This window comes from Papaver somniferum, chromosome 4 (genome assembly GCF_003573695.1).
Source record: "Papaver somniferum cultivar HN1 chromosome 4, ASM357369v1, whole genome shotgun sequence".
NCBI classification, from domain to species: Eukaryota; Viridiplantae; Streptophyta; class Magnoliopsida; order Ranunculales; family Papaveraceae; genus Papaver; species Papaver somniferum.
This window is the reverse complement of record NC_039361.1, coordinates 161,170,733-161,194,413: the sequence shown is the minus strand read 5'-3', so window position 1 is coordinate 161,194,413 and position 23,681 is coordinate 161,170,733. Positions and strand designations below refer to the sequence as shown.

At 33.9% G+C, this 23,681-nt stretch overlaps 2 protein-coding genes, 1 long non-coding RNA gene and 1 pseudogene across 3 annotated transcripts; 2 read left to right on the top strand and 2 right to left on the bottom strand.

Moving 5' to 3' along the window:
• The first annotated feature begins 1,896 nt into the window (after positions 1-1,896).
• On the top strand, positions 1,897-5,460 carry LOC113273380. The gene is made up of 5 exons (XM_026523113.1): positions 1,897-2,683; positions 2,897-3,997; positions 4,162-4,424; positions 4,549-4,703; positions 4,989-5,460. Exons 1-5 carry the CDS (start codon positions 1,897-1,899, stop codon positions 5,458-5,460), a joined length of 2,778 nt encoding a protein of 925 aa, XP_026378898.1.
• An 8,845-nt stretch (positions 5,461-14,305) lies between these two features.
• Positions 14,306-16,567, top strand: LOC113271776. The gene is made up of 2 exons (XR_003322346.1): positions 14,306-14,637; positions 15,946-16,567. It is a non-coding gene; the product is annotated as an uncharacterized LOC113271776 (long non-coding RNA).
• A 520-nt stretch (positions 16,568-17,087) lies between these two features.
• LOC113273379 lies at positions 17,088-18,017 on the bottom strand (annotated as a pseudogene).
• A 2,935-nt stretch (positions 18,018-20,952) lies between these two features.
• On the bottom strand, positions 20,953-21,465 carry LOC113273378 (RING-H2 finger protein ATL70-like). The gene has a single exon (XM_026523112.1). The coding sequence runs from the start codon at positions 21,463-21,465 to the stop codon at positions 20,953-20,955; it is 513 nt and encodes a 170-aa protein (XP_026378897.1).
• Between the last annotated feature and the right edge of the window lie 2,216 nt (positions 21,466-23,681).

Genomic DNA, 23,681 nt, shown 5'->3' with positions numbered 1-23,681 from the left:
AGAACTGCTCGTTCGACCTCGCAAATGTTGCTATCTCAAGATTGTTTGTCATGTATAGTTTCCAAAACTATAAGTCTTGATTTCTAGTTTACTTATAGCTAAGTCTCGGATTAGGATAGAAAGTGTAGTTGAGCATTAGACTTCACGGCATTTATCGATTGAATACGAAAAAATACTAAGGGGATCTTGTGGAACTTCATCAACAAAAGGTACATGGAGACTTGAACTCATCTATCACTCAAAAGTATATCTACTCTATCTCCTAATTGAGATAAAACTCGTGTAGCTATATATACTTCGATTATACACATTTGATATTTCGAACTGATTTTGACTCGCTTACAGATTTCTCTAAATATGTGTTAGTAATCTTTCGTTTTAACCAAGTTCATCCTATATTCTTGACGAAAGTCAAAAGATGATCATGTGAAAATCTCCTTGTAACATCTTACATGATATGTGTGGGACAGTCATTTGATGTAGACTCGGAATGTTTCGTATTGATCATTTGATTACTTGAAAATTCCTTTGAAGCTAATAGTTTGTGTGAGACATCTATTTTCGTCTTCTAAGAATGTTTCAACGATTGAAATAGGAGTTCAGAACAATTAACCATGATTGAATATAACTTAGTATGCGTGCTATATGCTAAACTATTGCATGTTATTCCAAGTCCGGGAACTATAGTATGCATACCCATATGCGTACTGGTTGGTTAATGAAAGTCTGGGAACTTAGTATGCATACCGTTATCCGTACTGGCGTGAGTTTCAAGTTCCGAAAATTCAACTGAGTTTGGAGGTTTGCGTACCCGTTTGCATACTGGCGAACCCAAAATTAGTCCGGCCACTTAAGTATGCGTACCCGTTTGCATAATTGAGTAGGTTATGTTCTAAAATAGGTTTGTTCATGAACTAATACATTTTATTCCTACAAATCAAAAAGCTTCAACAGATTTTGTTTGGGTTCATTTTCCTGGGCTGTGTATTGAATACTAGAAGGAGAAAATTGTTATGGAATTAGGTAAAGCTGTTAGGAGACCTATAAAAGTTGATGAAACTACTTTAGAAGATATATTGGTTACTATGCTAGTGTATTGGTGGAAGTTGATCTTTTGAAGCCAATTCCTAGCAGTATATGGATTTAAATTAAATATGGTGGATTCTTACAAGAAATTAGAATTCCTAAAATTTGTAATCATTGTAAGATGGTGGGACATTTGGTAGCTGAGTGTAGATTAAAAACGAAGGAGGTAGATAAGGTGGAGAATATTAATGTACAGAAGATATGGCATGTCAAGCCAAAAAGGGTGGTAGAGCCAAGGAAAGAAGTTTTTGATATTTTCTTTACTCCATACAAGGAAAAAGTGATTTAGGAGTAATTATGTGAAGATTAAATTGTAGATGCAATTATCCCTCCCATAATTCAAAATGTGGAGTGTGTTTCTGTTGATAAAAGTCATTCTGGTAAGTTTCATGTATTACAAGGAATGGATAATGAGGATATTCCTCCTATTAATTTGAGTAAAATTTTAGATGTTTCTTATTGTAGTTCTTCAAAAGCTCAAATGGTGAAAGTAGTTGTTGTAAATGAAGGGGGGATTTCTGAGGTGATTAAAAAAGTGGTTAAGCAAAAGCCTTTGAGCTTAATTACAACAAGAAGACAAGTTGGTCTTAATTTAGCTAAAGAGAAAAAGGGAATCAGAAGTCCAAATTCTTCTCAACCTCCTAAATCTAAATGAAGATAGTTTACTGGAATGTCATAGGCTTATAAAGAGATAGAGCCAAAGACAAACTTAGGAGTTTAGTGAAAAAGTTTAGTCCTACTTTGTGTTTTTTGGTGGAGCCTAAAATTAAATGGAATTCAAAAGATAGTAAACTACTTAAATTAAAAGGGATGAATCATATGATTATACACAATTATGTGAATGGTGGTAAAGGGAATATTTGTCTTTTTTGGAGTGATTCTATTACTACACCAACTGTGGTTTCAATTACAAAACAAGTAATTACAGTAGATGTGGGGGGAGTTCTGGTTTTAGGAGTTCATGCTGATTCTTTGTCTGTTGATAGGAGGGAGTTATGGATGGAATTGGATAGGATAAGTTTTTTGAATTTACCATGGTTAGTAATAGGTGATTTTAACATAGTCTTAAGCATTGAGGAGAAAAAAGGTGGAAGATCTCCATTGGGAGTGGCAATGCAGGATTTTCATGATTGTATTAATGCTTGTTGTCTTATAGAAGCTCCTAAAACTGGTAGGCATTTTACTTGGTGCAATAATAGAGCAGGTAGTAAAAGAATAGTATGTACTCTAGATAGAGCATTATATGATATGAAATGGTTGGAGACTTATCCAGAATGGTGTTATAAAGTTGGAGTGAGGGGAGTTTCAGATCATATCCCCTTGTTATGTTCTGTTTTGAATATTCAAAAGCCAAAGAATATAACTTTTAGGGTGTTAAAAGTTTGGTTGGAAGAGGAAAGTTTTAAGAAGGTAATTCAAGATGTTTGGAACGAAGAGATATATGGAAATCCTGCCTATATTTTCATGAACAAAATGAAGTTAATGAAGATAAAAATCAGGGAATGGAATTGGAATGTGTTTGGAGATGTTAGAGTAAAAATGCAAGAAGCTGAGAAAGAGGTGATGAAAGCTGCATTATTATCTGATAATGAACCTGGTAATATATCTTTATTAAATAATTTGGTGTGTGCCAGAGGCAGACAAGATATTATCACAGAACAACATAGAGCTATTCTGCAACAAAAAGCAAGGGTGAATTGGCTAAAAAATATAGCTACTAATACAAGAATATTCCATATTTCCATAAAAATAAGGTAAGCTGAAAAATCTGTAACAGAATTATAAAATGAAGAAGGTAATATTATTGCAGATCCTAATACAATAGCAAACTACTTGGAGAAGCATTTTGAAGACAAGTTCAAGATTAAAGGAGTGGATTTTGCTGAGGGTATTATTGATGCAATTCCAGGTGTAATAACTGAAGCAGATACCATGGTATTAGAAGTTGTTCCTTCAGCTAAAGAAATTAAAGAGGCAGTGTTTGATCTGAATGCTGACAGTGCACCAGGACCAGATGGTTTTCCTGGATTTTTCTATAGATTTGCTTGGGATATTTTAGGGGAAGGAGTGATAAGAGCAATACAATATTGTTGGAGCAATGGTTTTATTCCTTGGGGTATGAACTCTAACTTTCTTTTCTTAATTCCAAAAGTAAAATGTGCAAGGAAACCAAATCAGTATAGACCTATTGGCCTTAGCAATTTCAGCTTCAAGATTTTTACTAAAATTATAACATCAAGAATGTATGGATTGCTAGAGAAAGTTGTTTCATCTCAACAAGGAGCTTTTGTAAAAGGAAGGTGTATCCAAGGAAAAATAATGCTTGCTTCTGAGATGGTAAATGAGATGGATATTAAAAGAAGGGGAGGTAATGTGGGGTTAAAACTAGACATCGCACAAGCATATGATTCTTTGAGCTGGGAGTTTTTATGGGAAGTAATGAGAAGATTTGGCTTTTCTGCAAAATGTATATCATGGTTACATACTATGTTTATGTCAGCTAAAATCTCAGTTCTGGTTAATGGAGGACCAATTGGTTTCTTCTCAGTTAGCAGGGGATTGAGACAGGGTGACCCATTGTCACCAATTCTTTTTGTCATTGCTGAAGATGTTCTAAGTAGGAGTTTGAGTAAACTAGTACAGGAGAAGAAGATATCACCAATGGTTAACAGAGGAGGAGCTCAGCCAACTCATATTCTCTTTGTTGATGATGTCTTTTTGTTCTTTAATGGACATAAGAAGAATATACTTTCAGTTCTAGATTTTCTAAGGGATTATCAAGTTTCTTCTGGTCAAGTAATCAATCAGATGAAAAGTAAAGTGTTTGTGGGAGGAGTAACAGATGTAAGAAATCAACAAATTGCGAATGAGTTTCAAATGCCACTCTCCAGTTTCCCAGATAAGTACTTAGGTGTGATACTAAAACCATGAATGGTAAGATCATATACTATTTGGCGGGTTGTTGAAATGTTACAAAATAGACTACCAAGCTGGGTGGGTCAGTTATTGGATTTCAAAGATAGAATCACTTTGTGAAATCAGTTTTGAAAAACATTCCAATTTATAATATGTCAGTTTATAAGTGGCCTGCTAGTGTAATCAAAACATGTGAAAGAATGATGAGAAACTTCCGATGGACTGGTGATCCATCAACAAGAAAGATGGTTACTATAAAGTGGGATAAGGTATGTGCTCCATTGGAAGAAGGAGGTTTGGGTTTGAAGAGGTTGAGTGTTATAAATAAGGCTTTATTGATGAAATTATTATGGATGTTGAACTCAGAAGAAGAATGGGCAGTATTTATGAGAGCAAAAAAATTTCACAGCAGAAGGAGAGTGGTTTGTGGGGTACAAAAAATCATCAATACTACCAGGTTTGAAATGGGTAATGGAGAATGTAAAACTAAATAGCAAATGGATAGTAGGATCCGGTGAGCAGATCTCAGTATGGAAATATGTGTAGATAAAAGAAAAGGCTTTGGCTGAAATTTTTCCTGATGATGATTACATAAACCAGAATAGTGAAATGAAGGTATTTGACTTGATATGTAATGGAGAATGGTTGATCCCACAAATAATGTTAGAATACTTTACAGTGGAGGTTACCAGTGATAGGAGGTAATGAGGACAAAAGGATATGGACTGGTACTTTAAGTGGAGATTTTACAGTAAGTTCAATAATGAACTGTGTGAGAATTCACTATGATAAAGTGGAATGGGCTAAATAGGTGCGGAATCCTGCACTACATCCATCTACTGCTAGTAATGTGTGGAAGATAGTAAGGGGTATTTGTGCAACAGATGAAAAATGCAGGAGAAGGGTTACAATTTAGCTTCCAAATGATATTTGTGTGGTAAAGAGAGTGAAAATCTAGAACAAATTCTATGGCATTGCAATTACAGCCAGATAATCTGGAAGTGGCTTGGCGGTATGTTTGTATTCTTGAACTCTTTGTCATATAATGATATAATGAATTGGGATAAACCCAGGAGCATTGCGGTTCAGGAAGTATGGTTATTAGATGCATCAATTACAATGGTGGAACTATGGTTTTTGAGAAACAAAATTGTGTTTGAGGAGGAGAAACCAGACCTGATTAGAATAAAAAAAAGGATTATGCAATTTACTAAGGACTTTGCAATAAGGATAAAAGGAGAAATGTGGGAATGTATCTATGATTTCCAAGTGCTCAGAAATTTTGACTTGAAAAGGAGGCTAGTAAGAGTGAAGAAGATCATGGAGCTAAGTTTTTATCTTCCAGCTGTGAATCAGTTGCTAGTGTGTTGTGCTGGAACTTCAAGGGGTGAACCAGGGAATGCTGGTTTGGGGTTTGTGTGTAGAGACAATAGAGGGGAGTTTGTATTTGCTGAGTAAAGAGGCTTAGGTATAGCTACAAATTTTATATCAGGAATAATGGCAATAATAATGGCTACAGAATGTGCAGTTCAAAAGAGTGTGGAGAATTTGCTGGTGCAATCAGACTCAAGGGCTGCAATAAGTGCTCTAATGAATGGGAAAATGCGTTGGTTTGTTCAAGCGAGATGGAATATGGTAAGGAGTTGTGCAATAAGAATCAGTTTCAGTCACTGCCACAAGGAAATAAATTTTAGTGCTAATAAAATGCCAGGAGGTGCAGGTCCGGAAAGGGGGATTAGTCAGAAATTTCAAAATAAACCTGAGTTCTTAAGTGCTCTGGAAAATCCAGCGCAAAAATATTACAGAGCTTATTAGGACTTGTGTTATGGGCCTTGGGATATTTTTATCTGTTTTTTATATATAGTTTTAGATCTTTTAAGGATCTAGTAATTTTTGTGTAAGTTCTGGTATCCCCTTTAAAAATAAAATTCTTCATTGATTGTGCAAAGAAAAAATACATTTATAAATTAAGGAATGTAATCTTTTGCAAACTGTGGCTATAATGTTCATGAATTGATTTGAGTGAATCAAAATCGATTTTGCTTCAATTGTTTCTTGTATACTTCTATGAAAATATAAGCAACTGAACAACTCTATAACTAGTTTCATTTGAGTCATTTGAACTAGTTATGGTTAAGATGAATAAGGTTGATATGAAAGTGTTCATATGGATATCTTCGGTTAACTATTGTTGAACCAACAAGGTGCACACGTTTAGGTACGGTTACTCATATCCAAATGAAGTCACTTTTCATTTGTGTGTAACAAGCTATGTTCGATCTAACGGTTGAAAGATATTAGCTTGAGTCTAATCAGGTTTTCATCTAACGGTAAATATTGAATGCTTTGTTACCAAGGTAACATTGAATGCAAACCCTGATTTGAAGACTATATAAGGGAGAACTCTAACAACTTGGAAACCTAATCCCCATACCTCCTGTGTGGTACTAGTTGCGACTAGAGTCGATTCTCCTTTAACCTTAGTTTTTTGCAAAACCCTGTAGGTTAACGACTTAAAGACTTCATAAGATTTTGAAGCCAGACCCAACTATTTTCTTTGTAGTTGCGTGTTCTAATATTGTTGTTTTCTATCATGTTGATTACTATCTTCTCTAAGATTTGCTCGAGATTTAATCTCTGATAGGCAATTTAAAAAGTAGACACAAACATCTTCGTCTCATTGTTTGTGATTCCAAAATATTTTGTTTCGCTACCATACGATTAAGATTATTGTGAGGTAATTGATATTACTAGGATGTTCTTCGGGAATATAAGACCGTTGTATCTATCGGTTCATGTTCACTTTGATTTATCCAAAGACGGAACAAAACTCATAGATATATCTGTGGGAGACAGATTTATCTATTCAATAGACTTTTCTGTGTGAGACATATTGTTTTATCAAGTCTTCGACTTTGGGTCATAAAAACTCTTAGTTGTGGGTGAGATCAGCTAAGGGAATCAAGTGCTCAGAGTCCTGCTGAGATAAGAGGTATAAGGAACGCGAATGTATCTTGATCAGTGTGAGATTGGTTAGAGATCAACTACATTCCAGTCCGAATTTAACTTGGAGTAGGCTAGTGTCTGTATAGGCTTAATACAGTGTGGTGTTAAAATTTGGACGAGGTCCCGGGGTTTTGCTGCATTTGCGCTTTCCTCGTTAACAAAATTTCTGGTGTCTGTGTTATTTCTTTTCTGCATTATTTTTTTTTATATAATTGAAATATCACAGGTTGTGCGTAAGTTCAATCAATTGTGAATCCAACCTTTGGTTGTTGATTAAATTGATTGACACTTGGATATTGGTTTTTGATACCGTCCAAGTTATTTCTTATATTCAATCGGGCTCGCAAATTCCTATTTGTTTGATTGCAGATTGAATTGAGACACAACTCTTCGATATATTTCCATTGATTGAGTCTGACTGTCTAGTTGATTTTCTTGAAATTATATTGGAGTTTGTCCATATAGATTGTTAAGCAAAATATTGGGTGTGGTTGTTAGACCCCCGCTTTTCCAATAAATTATATCTGAGCCTGGGCTTCGGCTATGATATTGACATAGCATCTCGGATTCTGGGTATCGGCTTCGGCTATGATATTGACATAGCATCTCGGATTCTGGGTATCGGATTCGGAAAGATCCGAACTGAAAAACTGGGGTATTAAAGTTTTAAATTATAGTTTTTAGTTCGTTTGAGACGTGAACAAGTCATTTCACCCCCACTTACGAGGCTTGTGATGATCAAACAGTTAGATAATTATTGAATGAATTCATCGCTTTTTCCTAACTAAGAAGTGACTCTCGTAATGTTTATCTTTAGTTTTTGACTTCATAGGATCTTACAGGATCACTATAATCCTCTTTAACCACTTTTTTTTGGTACTAGTTTCTCACCCGTGCGATGCACGGGTCTGTTTATTGCTTATGGAATATTTAATGCTCTTTTTAAATAGGGAATATATTACAAAACCAGATTGTGCAAGAAAATAAAATGAACAAAATTTCATAAGTTCTGATCAGAGTTATCTTTATTATAAGCTTTTGTTAAACAAAAACAAATTTTAAAGCACAATGCAAAATTCTTGATAGTAATAAAAATTTATTATTTTTTTAGCTCTGCAAATAACAAAGAATTGATTGAAAATAGCAAGCAAGGTAAATTTAAACTATTTGGTCGGGATTAAACTTCTTTTGGCTGGTTGAATAAAACCATACCATTCGTATAAAATCGAAGATTCACACTCCTTTTGCCTATGGTTTCTTTGTTGTCTTTGTATGTCTCTTCTTCTTTTTTTGTCGATGTGAAGTTCTTCAAGGTAGAGATAAGTTTACTTTGCCTTTTCATATTGTTCCGCAAGTCTTATATGTTCTTCTTTTTGTGAATTTGTTGTTTTCTGCCATTTTTGTTGTTCTTTTTGATTACCGCGTGTAGGTAGTGATACTCGTACTTATACGAAGCTCTTCTAGCTTTATCGTTTTTTTTTTCCGCTAAAGATCGCTTACACTTGGTTTTTATATACAGAAGATAATTTGGTTTTAATGTTTTTTCTCTCCATATTTTGTTTCCATATTTTATCTAATTTTTGGTTAAATTCTAAAGATATCTTTCTTGTTTATTTAGGGTTTCTAAATAGACATGGTTTATTTAGGGTAAGAAAGATATCGTTTTACACGTGGTTTATTTTACCCTAATCTAGAATGTAGCTATTGAAATTAATTTACTACTTGATTTACTATTTCAAATTTACGGCAGTAAAGATCTAAATTCATATGGTAATTATCCACACCATGTAAAGGATGATGGGAAGATTGATTACCCTACGATCAGTTTGTAAATATTATGGACAAAACTAATAAATTAAGGGTCAATGCGCTGGGAGGACTTCTGAGAAGCGTCATTGGTTGGCAATTCAGTCCATAAATAACAGAGACTATCTTCTATTACACGAAAAACTACTTCACAATAACATTTCAAGTAAAATAATTTATTCTCTATTCTGAAAATGGTAGCATAAGAGCAAAACTATAAGAACTATAACATTTACAAAAAAGAGAAACCATAACAAAGTTGGAATTCTTTGTGATTTCTAAAAATCCCATTTAAAAAAATCTATTCCAAAGAAAAATAAAAGCAAAACTCATTCCTAAGAAAAATAAAAGCAAATCTCTAATTAAGTACCTAAATCACTTTAACCTTCTATTCATGATTCTCATTCCTATAGGTCACTGCTTGGAGAATAATACGGTTTATAGACCCGGTATTTTCACGAATGTGTTGATGGATAATAGTTTTGGTATATCCATCTTGTAAATCATTCTTTCCATGCCAACAACGAAGCAAAGTTTTCTTCTATTTGCATTCTACAAAACAACGCCAAATTCTTGAATTTATTTGCAATAGATTTCAGAAAAATAAACGTACGGTGGAATGAGAAAAACCAAAAAGCTTAAAAATCAACAGAAATCAAGATATTTCTAATAGATTATATACCCGATAGCAGCAGTGGGCAAAAAAGAAGCAACAACAGCTGGACAAAAAAAAATAAGAAGAAGCAATCGAATACATTTTTGAATGATACTTGCTAAAAAAAATAGTAACAAACATCAGATGACAAAAAAAAATGCTTCAGGAATAAAAATAAGATGACAAAACCCTGAAAAAAAAGCGAGAACCAACACAAAACAGAAAGAGTACCATGCGCGAAAATATATTAGAAATCCCATTAGAATGACATTTTCAGCGCCAAGGTTTCAAGGATACCTGCAAATTACCAGATGGCGGATTAAACAACAAAATAACATATTGGAAAAGACAAAAACAAAAAACGAAGCCGTCATAGGAAGTGAGAAGCGGCATTGTAGATGCTGCTTGGCTTATGCTCTAATAATTTATATAAAGACACTTCCCATAAATAAAAGGATCTTGTTTTCAAATGAATACTAATCAATATCTAAATATATTTGAGATTTTTATTTTATTTTTGGCTAGCTGTTCTTTTTACCATTTTGTGTACTTTGGATTACATTTGGCAAGTTCAGACTATAAAAATCAGAGTTTACCTAATTTATGTAATATTTTATTTCCATAACTAAGTAAGTAAATATTATTTTTGGATAGTTATATCTTGGTTGAGTATTTATTTTCCAATTTTGAGTATCTTCTAGACGTCCAAAAATTCTATACATATCAGATTCCATCTTAGGCAAAAAATGAAACTTCCTACATTTCATTTTTCCTGATAAAGTTGACGAAACAACTTTCCTAATTTGTGGGGTTGAGAATCCTTTAGCCGTCTGTTTTGTATTTTTTTTTCCTCTCTGCAAATTTTATTTTCTGGTGATTTTTACTCCTAATGATATTGTATTATTTTTATCTATATAGGATTAAAAGAACCCTCAAAAGAATATTTCTTGACTCATGTGTGACATCCACAAATCAAGTATTTTATTTTAATCATCAATATAAATTTTGTATTTTCTTTTAATACCAACTAAAAGTGTAATTGCAATTAGTACGTTAAAAACTATAAATATTCTTATAAGGTTTCTTCTGCAGGCCTGATGGAATCTCTCTCTGCAATGAGAATAGTTCCCTCTTCAAAGAAAGAGGAGCAAGATATTTTTAATAATCTTGCAGATAATCACAAGGAGATTAACATTGTGGAAGATATTTTTAATAATCTTGCAGATAATCACAAGGAGATTAACATTGTGGAAATTTAATGTGATTCCTTTTCTCATGTCTAGCGTTAATTTGTGGACTTGCATTTTGTTTTTGTATTTGGCTGTGGTGTCTCAAGTTTTTATTGCTCTCGAGATACCCTGTCCTGCAAGTTAGCTTTTTTTTTTTTTTTTTTTTGTGTGTGTGTGTGTCCGCTTGCAGTGGTCTTTTTGTTTTTCAATCTAACTATATATAAAGAAAAAAAATACAGCTACAAATTCTTATTTTCAAAAGAAAATGATGGATTTTCTTATGAGTGGAAGGGAAGAACAAAAACACCACGCATACTGCCTCCCTCCAAAAGTCAATCACGAGTATGCAAATGCGGCACTCTACAAACCCAAATACATGCCCCTCTACAAACTCAACCAATACTGTAGTTCCATTTTTGTCATAATTAATTAAATTTCCAACAAACATAGATGATACAAAACATTGAACAAATAACTAATTAAGCATATACCAGGGAAAAGAAAAACAACCCGACTAACCGCCATAGCCTTAGATGATCCGGTTAACATACAAAAACTTAGCACCAGATGGAATCCAACTTAAATTATATCCTTGGTCCTCCACACGCTGAAAAATATCATCAAGAATTGCAAAAAAAACAAAAAAAAAGAAAAGAGGATGACTTCATATTTTTATTATCGCAAAATTATTAAAACATAACAAAATAATGGATGAAAAGAATATGCATGTATGTATATATTACCAGCCATTATCGCACGGAGATAATGTATATGCTAGATATATAACTATAAAAGGGCAAACTAAATTTTGCAACCATAATAGATGAGTCTTCTTCACTGCTACTTTTATCTTTCTTATATCAATCAAGATCTATTTAGTTACCTGTAATAACATAAAAAGGGAAAATAAACAAACAACAATCATATATACACGATCGATAATAAAATTGATCAAAAAACCTTAATTTCCTGATGATTTAGCAACATGTGAAGAAGTGACAACCTAAATAAACAATGGCAAGAGAAAAACACGTTTTACGCCCAAAACATATGGTGTTTAGTTTGATATCGCAAAAATATTTGCAAGAATTAATAGGGGTATACCTTGATGTTGCTTCTTTGGAACAACTGCAACAGGTGCATGATCGAGGATACCTATAAAACAAAATGACAAATGTCACAAAAAATCCTAAATCGCAAGAAAAAGAAAAGAAATAACAACAAAAATTTTAAAAAGCCATGTGGAAACAAAAGGGTTTGGCTAAAAATAGAGTTTGAGTTTGTTTGATTGCTTTATATAGAGACACTGGACCCAGAAATAAAATGATTTTATTTTTGCTATAATATTAATTAATATCTAAAATTATCTGGAATTTCCTTTTTATTTTGAACATAATATTAAGCAATATCTGCATTTTTCCCGATTATATCCATCTATTGTAATATTTTTGGCAACCTCAAGCAAAGAAAACCACAAATTTACCTATTGAAATATATTTTTTTTGCCAATTGTAGTTGAAAGTATCTTTATTAGTGCATTTAATCTAATATTTTTCTGAATAAGCAATCTTAAAAAGTATAGTAATAAATTTAGGATACTCGGAAGAAAAAAGATATTATTTCCGCACTTATGTGCAATTTCTTTATTTTATACTTCGGATAGCCACCATTTTTGGATACTTGCATATACTTGTTGCAATTTTTGTGTCTAAAATACAGTAGTTGGCATATTCGACATCTCGTACTAGAATTTTTTTTTGGTTTGTATTTACGGAATGAATAAAATTAATGTTAAAATCATTATTACTATCGCATTTTTCTACTAAAGCTTTTGTTTTTCTATTCTAAACTTTTTGTTTGATATCATGTATTGATCATCACGATTTTCTATTAATTATTTTTGTATTTTTAATATTCTACAGGACCAACAATTAAATGTTTTAGCAAAGAGGAGGAAAATTTGAATTATTGGTATGTATCCACGACTCTAAACATTTTTATTTTTAATTTGGGATATTGACTCATATTTGGTTCAATCATGATTTAGCTTCATTGTTGAATTGTTTTTGTAATTTCATTTGGAGTTGTAATTGTAAATTGCAATTAGAATTAGAATTTATTTAATTATGAGTAGTTTAGAACTATAATTAAAATTAGTTTCATTGGAATAAATGTAATTGAACAATGGACATTGGATTTTTTTTGTATGATTGATTTAATTTGTGATGAAATCATGATTAATAATGCATATTTTATGTGATTTTATTTTAATTTGTTTGTTAGACTAAATTAAAATAAAATATATTATGATTAATTTTTCAATATATTTTTGTTAATTTTATACGACTTTTTCAAGATTTAGCTGTTTTGGGAAATAATTTTTATTGAATGTGATTTTCTATAAAATATATTGTGGGGAAAAATATATCTTCTTGAATTTTATTTCCAATTTTTTTTACAATTGCCATAAAAATAAAAATGGCGGGGTCAGAATCAACCAGAAGCTCTGATTAACCACGTCGCTCGAAAAAATTCTATTTTTGTATAAAGAATGGTATAACTGAGTTCAAACACAGACTCATAATTATTTGTCCGTTAACCCTAGTCGTTTTACCCTGTAATTATTTGTTCTTTGAATAAAGTTATAACATTTTCAAACACACATTCATCAATACAGTTAAAAAACTAATACGTTATTTCTATGGGCTCAATAAGTCCACAAAATTGTTCGGATGTTTGTTTTCCTTACAAAATCACGTGATTGGCTTTATAGTACTCAAATTATGAGGTATACTGAGTTGTTTTTTCTGTCAGATTTTTTTTTTCCGAAAAAAAAGTTATATTAAAGAAGAAAGGAAAAACCTTGCACAATACAAAGGGAATTACATATTCATGAAAGTCTCCCAATTACTCCATGATGAATAAGAAGCATGAGGAAGCCAAATAGGTGTTGGTTCATGCTATCTTTAACAAGAATGATATATTTAAAAGCAATCCTCATGGAAATCCAAAGGTCGTGTTTGGTATCCTGGATATCTCATCTTAGGTTGGGTTATCCAGTAAAAAACTGTTAAAATGTGTTTGTCTCACTGCAATTCTAATCCTGGATAAGGATTACTAAACCTTCCTTGATTTTAGGAAGTTAAAAAAGTGAGGTTAAGGTATTCTTCCAAATACCTCGGATACCTGTATTCTCACCTGGGTTAGACAGTTATTTTCCTTTAAAATAAGTATTTGGCCATGAAATAATAATTTACATTAACCTATCTCTGTAGTCAAACAAACACAAGTTAACCTAGCCCCAAATATGTTAAAATTTTAGACAAACACCATTAAAACTAACCATTAACAAGGTTATCATAAAGATAATTTTTTCCAGGATATGTTATCCCGTTTCCAAGCTCTCAAACAGGCCCAAAGGATTGGGTCAAGCCTCGTAGAAGGACGGCGTTTCAGTCAACCAAAATTGACGGACGAAATCGGTTTGTTCGTTCACATTTCTTAAGTTTCATTTTTCTTTTCCAATTTTAGCCCTCAACTATAGTCAATAAATTAACCATAGTTACTCCTAAATCAGTTTAGAATATAGATGTTCATGAACCAACACTCTCTTTGGTCTTCCCACAGTCCCAAAACCGAGATTTTCATTCCCATAAATCTTTTTTTTTCTCTTTGTCGAAGAACAAGAAATCAGATTCAGAGAAGTTTCGGATTCATTGTAGAAGAAAACGAAGAAGTATGAGGAGGAATTGAGATTTTGATTTTGGTTTTGTTGATTTGATTTGGAATAAAAATGGTTCAGGGGAGAAGATTGCGAGAGAGAGAGAGAGATTATAAGAAGGTGAAGAGATCGGAAATTGATAGAGGTGGATCATTTGTTGCTGTTAGAAGGATTTCACAAGGATTTGAGAGACTGCTATGGTTATCATTCTCCTTCTGGTATCTATTCTCTTCCTCAACCCCTTATGCCCTAGTTTCTTCATTTTTTCCATTCGTAAGACTGAATTTAGGATTTTGTTTTATTGATTTTTGTTGGTGTTTATTGATTTCTTTTGAAATGTTGATGAGAATACAGATGAATGATTGTTGGGGATTTTGTGGAATTTGGTTTTCGTTTTGTGAAATTGGGATTTTGGCGGATGGATTTGTGGATTTTGGTTCAGGGGATTGTTTATGTATTAGCTAATAGTAGTTCTCAACTTGTTAAAATGGATTTTGAGTGAAATTGAGATTACAATTAAGAAAGAAATCTTTGATTTGGTAGTATTGGGTGTTGGATTGTTTGATTCGGTAATGATATAGTAGTGTGTAGGCGTACAGATTAAGTTTTTGGAAGAATGAAAATCTCTGGAGTTTTTGGAGAAACATGAGGCAATGAACCTTAATTTTATTTAACTACTTAGTGTATTGAGAGTTGGAATGGGTAGAAGAAGTGGTACCTTACCTATAATTATGGAGGGTCTTCAACCTAGGCTGGTGAGTTCTCTGTTTGCCAATAAAAATAATGAAGGGTTCAGGCTTCACATATCTGACATAGAATCTAATCTGCTATCATGAGTGATATGAGTGATGAATGTCCAGCTAGGATTAGAATGTGGTTAAGTTGGGTTTCGACTTGGTGGATGAAACCCTAAGCTGTCAGACACACAGTGATTTCAGTTCGCTAACTAACCCCAACTGATGATAACTACCTATAGGGTTGGACCATTTACATTAAAACTCGGTATGGTTTACCATCGTCCGATTAAAAATCCTTTCCTTGAACTGGGATGCTGGATTACAGTGAGAAGACCAAAATTTCTACTTTAATCAGGGTTGATGACCTGGTACATCTAGTCAGCCAGGTCAAGGGTAACATGTGTATCTGAAATGCATGTACCCGTCGAATTTTAAACACTCAATTGACTTGCATGTACCTAGTCCAAATATTATTCACTCAGGCAATCTTGTGATCTTAACTAATGCGATTTTTTTTTGAAATGGACTTGTTGCTTCTGCGTTTTAGCTGGTATTCCTTCTTCTTTACACCCCCACCCCAACCCCAGAAGTGGTTTCTTCCTTTTCATTGGAGGCGGGAGATGTACATGTTATATTCTCAAGTGGATATATCTTAGATTCTTAGGTGTAGAAACGGTTGTCATTGTTGATATTTGTCTATTTGTCTATTTCTTGTTACTTTTGTGATTCCTTCAAATATGGTTGTTTACATTGATCTTTTTTAAGCTTTATCATGTTTAATGTTCCTAGAAAGGAGGCAGACAAGGAAGTTCGCAAGGGAAGAATGCCAACGATTCCATGAGTGGCGGGGTTCCTACTAGCAATCAGAACCAGCAAGCCATTACTAGTGGCCAGCAGATTCTACAGTCAATTGTAGCTCGAGGTTCCAATGCAAGAAAGGATAGTAAGGTGTATCTGAGTATGTAGAAGCCCCACTTGCGATTCCCCAAGTAAATGGAGGTACTGCCCGTCCACGTAATGGAGTTATTTCTCGTGATGAGTGTGAAGATGAAGACTATGTAATGGTGTATATGGTTTTGCTGAGTATGTAGAAGGACCACCTTGGATTCCCCAAGTCCCTCATATCGCCGGCAGTCGACTCAAAGTGGACTATGCAGGTGTGTTCGATTTGTGCAGTAAATTAATTGGGTACCTCTTTAAAGAGGTCGCATATTATTAGTTGGGTACTTTGTTAACACTGTCGCATAGTATTAATTGGGTACCTCTTTAAAGAGGTCGTATATTATAATTGGGTACCTGTAAAACAAATTCGCATAATATAAATTGGGTACCTTGTTAACACTGTCGCATAATTTTAATTGGGTACCTCTGTAACATGGTTGCATAAATTAGGATGGCATCTTATTTTTCAGTGTACCATAATTAATCAGTACTGATTGTGAAACTACAAACTCAAGCATAGCTAAAACTTAGATCTAAAGGTGCCTAGTAGTACTTCTGAAGGATGTTCTGGTCGAGTTTTTTTCAGATCTAGTTTGAAAAACAACAGCCTATAATTGATGCTGCATCTGATCCTTCTCAATCAGCAATTCCTATTTCTAACCAAGAATGAGCTTCTTCTGCCTTGTCTTGAAAACAGTCAATGCGGTCTAAGAAATGTATAGTTGTACTTGTATGCTTTATCTGTTGATTCTGTTCATACTACAGAGCCAGAGAAATACAGTATGACCCAAGACCAAAGGTCCAAAATTTTTTTTGCTTGAAACATTACTGTACCAAAACATGTCCTAATCTTTAAAAATTAATAATTCAAAATTTCTGCTATTATTTAACCAAAACTAAATTCAATGGCTAGAGAGGTTATCTCAAAAGAGAAAACTTGATAATATTGCTGATAAATGTGTCGGAGTTCTTGTTTCTTCCTGACTCCCCTAAAAGACACGGTTCACCTTTCCCATTGTGCTCTTCAGGTACAAGCACCTTACCTGTATTTTCATTGCAAAACAAAGTACTTAGTATTTGTAACCACAAAAACTTGAAATAATAAGACAGGAGATCGTATAACTTCCTAAATGACATTTATATATGAAAAAGAAAAATCATTGTTTTTAGCTTCTATTATCCTCCTAATATACGAGTGATTGTAGAGGACTTTAAGAACATGACAAAATTATTAACTCATATGCTGATTGAAAAGCAATCCTTTTTATCTAGGGCATTTCATGTGTGTCAGATGATCCTATAAAGACAGGAGACAACAACCCAACCACATACATGGTTGTAATCACTAAAGAGTAAAACGGGAAAAAGCTAACTGTCAAACAAGTCGTGAAAACCAACTTAAAAACAGCGCACATAAAAACAGAGTAATTATGGACTATTAGCATTGATTCGGTTCGAAACAAAATGCCTCTCTCTCTCCCTGAGCTTGAACTTTTAAGTCAAAGCATAGAAATATTAAGTATGGTGGAAACGAACTCACATTTTGCCAATTCTTTTTCAATAATGATACAAGGAAGTTAACGCTCAGTTGCATATTCTGGAGGATTTGTTTCTCCACCATTGCAAGGTTCCCTACTGCAACACCCATGCAGAGTACCTTCTTTAATTGAAACTTGACCATGGCCTTGGTTTCATTAACCTTCAACTCTAGAGATGGGTAACAAGAGTTGAAAATTTTCCTGTACATAGACAATTTGCAAGTTAGGCAAAAATATGAGGAGGACAATGAGAGATTTGTGCTTAAAAGAAACACACTTGCCTGCCTTGTTGACACCAGGTCCAAGAAGACGAGGAATTTGCTTAATAACAACTTCAGATGCAAGAAAAGTGCATACATATGTATACATATGAAGGTACATATTATAGACTAATCTAGTTGAACCTCTTACCTCTTGATATAGTTCCTGTACAACTTTAGACACGTAGTATATGGTGTCCTACCTTTTGCATGTGCCATTTTTTTGTTGGCTTAATCCTTCCACCTCTGAAGCGGTCCCTTGTTTGGCATCTCAAACTAAAAAGCCTGCAAATAACCTTGTTACTACAATGTATTTTCTTAAGGATACGAAGTTCCTGCAGGGGTGCTGTCCTCCCCATCCCTGATTGTTCGATTTCTTTTTTTTGAACGGTTTCATCTTCTCCCTCTTTGTAGCATACTCATCATATAAACTATCAAGAAATGTTGTTACTAAAATCATATCAGCTTGGAACACACATATCTTAGATAGTTGACCAAACTCTGCTTCCTCCAGCATTTGAATCTTCCTGGGTGACAACTTCTTCCTCATGCATGCTTTAAGTTTTTGTGTGTGGTCCTGTGGACCAGTTTCCTTTACTGCACACAGTTAGTAGTCGCTGCATATGTCTATGGTAAGAATGCATTTAAAAAAAAATAATAATAGTACTGTCTTCATAAGATTTTGGCTATTATATGTGTTGTTTGATCGTGCAAATGGCTTCTGTCTTTAGGACAAGCACTCAAACTGGACGTAGTCTCCCTACTGTCTTTTGACAACGCCACGTTCACCTTCAAGTAACCAAGTGTGATGATTGACTAATTTTTCACAGTGCGAATGATAGGGGTCATTTAAAATATGAGCATCAGAATGGGGGTCATTACAGCCATACCTAGAAAAGGTAGACCAGTTCATAAAAATCTCAGGTTCCATTGCATGGTTCCATAATGATGATCATTTAGCCATTTTCACAAACGGGTAGTAGGCAATTAAGAAACTCAGCACAAGAACTTATTTTTGGTGGAATCCAAGACTCATCTGCATGCATAAAACTTTACATTTTAATAAAACTCAGCGATAAAACAACCCAACATATTTATTATAGACGATTTCAACCCAAATTTAGTTATTCTATTTGATTATACCCAACATGCAAGCGTTAGCGATAAAACAACTCAACATATCTATTGCAATCAGATCAATATTGTATGAGCATCCAGTGAATGGAATGCAACTCGTCTCATCAAGTATGGCCACAATCATCTCTTGCATCGCAATACTGAGCCAAATGATATGAGAGACCAGTTTGCCGCAATCATCTCACAATTAGATGATATGAGCGACAAAGTGCTGGACCGGCAATGCTGCAACTCATTGCGACTGCCTACGTACCCTTCCCTACTCTAAATGGATCAAGCACAGACCATAGTTCATCCACGAAGGGACACAAACTTAAGAAAACTCATTTGCAAGGCTATGACCTAGCAAAAATGTTAATGGCCCAGTCCGTATAGGTCGTTCCGTCAACATGCACAAAGGTTGCGCATTATCGGGTCCGCAACATGGCGTAGTGATGTATAAGCATCAAATTCCCTCTTCACAAGGCTACATAGCTATAAATGAGGCTCACGCATCATTTATATTTTTTTGGCTAAGCAATGAAGCTTACTTGCACTTTCAACCGACTACGCCTCCCTATATATGTTAACTTGAAATTTCTACGACTTAGAAAAGGGGAGCAAAAATCATTCGCCAAGTCCCACTTTTGAGGTGTTTGCTTCACTATTCATGGACAATGATTGCTTGTAATGATTGTGCACAATGATTGCGTATATGATTATGCAATACTCGTTTTGGCTATTGCACCATGATGATGCAATATTCACTCGGCTAGCCGTCTCTGGACTGATGCACAACCATTGTGCAATATTGGCCTTAGGCCAATCGTCCTCATAAGGCGCAATAACTGCGCTGCAAAGCTCAAGGCCACCTACCCAACAGGCTTAATGCGTCATCATGATGGCTCTAGGACAATATTCCTCTTAACGCGACAGAAACTTGAGATGAAGCTTCATCTCATGTCATGGCGCATCTTTCAGCGTGCGCCATGCTAAAAAAATGGGATGTTACACGATGATTGTAAATCCAGGGAAATAAACATTTATTGAGTTAGAAATTATTGAATGAGGCCACGTCATGATGGTTGCATCTTCATCTAACCATCCTGTAAATAAAATATTCTTTATTTCGTTGATTTCAGTGCGAGGATTTGTATATCAAGCAGGACATGGATGAGATCCATCAAGAAACTTCATTATTTGTAAAATAACAGGAAGAACAAGAGTCTTCCAAGTGAAAAAGTTATTTTCAGTTAATTTCAAACAAACAAAATTGTTTAACTGATTAAGAAGAACTTTTATAATGGAATTGGAAGTTGGATTTTTCCATTGAAGACGAAGGGAATTCACGAATCACAAACATATAAAGGAATTGGCAGAAAAATTAGGATCGAGATACCTAAGAAAGAGAATGTTTTTCAGTATGATACCATGGTAGGACTTGAATGAAATGGAATTCATTAATGGAAAAGGATTGAATTACAACAGTAAGTATATTAGGTTTTTTCTAAGACAGTTACATAAATAAATAAGATAAAAACATTTATATCTAATACAAAGTGAGGAGGCGAAACCAATCCTGCATTTGCACAGACAACCAATAGAATAGCTACACCGGTAATACATTACGGCTAATCAAGACAGTGAAATATGGTGTAAAGAGAGTGTAACGGTGGTTAACTGTTATTAACTAATATCTAATTCTGTTCCAGAGAGTATAAGGATATAAGGTGTTACCATGATGCCCCATACATATATAGAATGATCTTCATAACTGTGTCACTTGGTAAAATCTTGAAACAGAGGCACCTTCAGGTATATAAGGAGTACTAATTTGTTTCCTAGTTTATTTACATACATGAATACAAAGTTTTCACATTATCCTCTACGAAATTTGACTTCCTCTACCTATAGGGAGAAAATGTCAAACCAACCTGCGGTTATCGGTTAATATCTCTTGCAGGCGGTGGCATCACATTTGCCAGAGGAGTCGTCTGGGGTGTAGGAAGCGGTGATGCTCGACAAATAGGACAAGTAGGATGTTGCCGCAACCACGGATCGACACATTTCTGATGGAAAAGATGCCCACAATCCGGAAGCAATCGAGTTATGTCACTGCTGATATAATCAGACAAGCAAATTGAACAACACGAGCCGTCAGCAGTGGTGCTCTGCTTGGTTTGGAGTTTAGCTTCTGAGTATAAGAATTTTGGATAGCTTTCGAGGGTCGCTTCATCTAGACCCTCTTCAATATCACCTTCGGGATGATTATGATGATCATCATCACTTGTGCCGTTGTTTTGTCGAGGCGGGTTGCGGGTGCAGTAAAATGAAAAAACGACAATGGTAAGAATAAGCATGATGATTCCAGATGATATCCCAATGAAGTATCTGTATCCGTTGACATTATAACCGAGAGGATATCCATCGGGATTAGGGTTTACACCATTCATAATTGAATCCAAAGCTTAGAGAGGTTTATACCTTGCCAGAGAGAAAGAAAACAAATAATTTGACTTGGGAAACAAGAATGGAAGAGAGATACTTGCCTACTCTACTGGTTGAAGTAGAAATTTAATATCCTGAGCATGATTTGATCATGGCAGAGCTCATCATTTGAAGAAACTAGGAGGAAACTGAGAGTACATATAGATATTATTCAGTAGTTGACCCTTGCCACAACATTATAAAAATAATAATTGGCTGGATATGTATGTTAGACTTGGTCACCTCTTATCATTTTTCAATATGTTTAATTCAAGATTCAATTCCGTAACAGTAGACTTTGAGAATATAGAATGTCAGTATTCATTAAGTAAAAGATTAATCCATTAATTAACGATCACAACTCACAAGCAAGGTACCCACGACTAAACAACACACAATAACGAAATGCAATTTGCAAAAATAATCTGTCTAGAGCTGCAACTTGCTCATGGGGGCATGATGAGCACGCACAGCCAACACCCATTTTAAAGGCTTTTAAAGGGCTGAATATAAAATCCTAGTAGGTTCTTAAGCAGATGGATGGTCCTGGTATGTCATCGGGTGCACTTTTTTTTTTTTTTTTGCGCCAAAGGCGCTTGTGAATTCACAGGCGGAGCCTTAACTGAAAAGAATTACAAAATTGAGTTCAGAAAATTGTCGAGCACACACTAAAATGAGAGATGGCATTATTAAGAGTAAAATGTACAGTTCAGGTAAATTGGCGAGCTAACTCATCATCCCTTATTAGCCTAGCTAAATTGGGGTCTATGCTACTTAATTGGGGCCTATAACTACATGACAAAATAGGGTCATTAAAAAGTAATTCATAGAAATCCCTTAACCAATTATTTTCTTAATAGCTAATTTATCCCATATTAATTAGTGTTAATTCAGATGATTAATAGTAAAGTATAGTGTTAGATGTGAAATTAACTTGTGTTAATTAATCATCTGAACATGAAAAAATTTGAAAATTTGATTTTTTTTGAAGAACACCAACTCAGAATTGGTATATGTTGTCAAAAACATATACCGATTGTAACCTCAAAAACATACAAAGATTTTTTGAAACTAGCTTCTATCCAGAATCGGTTTATAAGGACATGAAAATCAACCGATTATCCATAATCGGTTTATATTGGCATGAACGTAAATCGATTGTGAGTAAATTTTCTCTTTTTTGTTTGTGAATTATGTGTTGGTAAACATCAAATAAAATTAAAATTCATTCTATACCCGAGTTAATGAAATGAAATCGAGTATGATTTCATACTTATTTTATGATCGAGTATTAACTGAAGAAAAAAATGGGTTAACCAAAATCGGTTTACACGATACATATGTAAAAACCGATTACTGACATTGCACAACAGGAATCGGTTTATAAGAATTCTCATGTAATCCGATTCTAACAAAAAAAAGATACAGAAAAATTGAGAACAACAATCGGTTTACTCGACACACATATAAAATCTGATTCTAACATAATACATCAACAATCGGTTTTTATAAGTGCTAATGTAATCCGATTCTGGTTCAAATTTCTCGAACCAGAAAACATATCAAGGACAATCGGTCTTTGTGGGCATGAACATAACCGTTTTTATTTGCAATCAGATCACATATACATTAACGTTAACCGATTCTGATAAATCAGGAAAAAATTGATTTCAAAATTTTCAATTTTTGAGCAATTTTATGTTACTAAAACCTAGTTTATTGGATTTTGGTTGAGAAGAAAAGAAGAAGAATCAGTTGAAGTGGAGATGGAAATGATTTTGATTTTAGTTTTTAAATTTTATGACTTTTGTTTTATGATTTTGATTTTAATTTTTAATTTTTAATTTTATGATTTTAGTTTTATGATTTTGATTTTAGTTTTTAAATTTTATGACTTTAGTTTTATGATTTTGATTTTGGTTTTTAATTTTATGATTAGGATTTGATGGGGACAAATTAGTAGTATTAATATTTGATAGAGAGTAAAATGGTAGTTTCATCAAACTTGGACACCCTTATCATTCTTTACGGGGTGGATGAAAAAATTCATAGGCTACTAATTAACTTCATCAAATTACACAAAGGCTACTAATTAACTTCATCTTCTTCTCGAAAAATACTAAACTTTCATTCCTTTTCACCTTTGCTGCAATAATTTGGGTAACTCTAATTTCTTCCGAGA

Coding starts and splice junctions, on each gene's coding strand:
- LOC113273380 (XM_026523113.1), top strand. CDS start 1,897: ATGAATCATATGATTATACACAATTATGTGAATGGTGGTAAAGGGAAT. Junction 2,684..2,896: donor ATTATCTGATAATGAACCTG/GTAATATATCTT, acceptor ATATTATTGCAG/ATCCTAATACAATAGCAAAC. Junction 3,998..4,161: donor TTTCCCAGATAAGTACTTAG/GTGTGATACTAA, acceptor ATAATATGTCAG/TTTATAAGTGGCCTGCTAGT.
- LOC113273378 (XM_026523112.1), bottom strand. CDS start 21,465: ATGAATGGTGTAAACCCTAATCCCGATGGATATCCTCTCGGTTATAAT.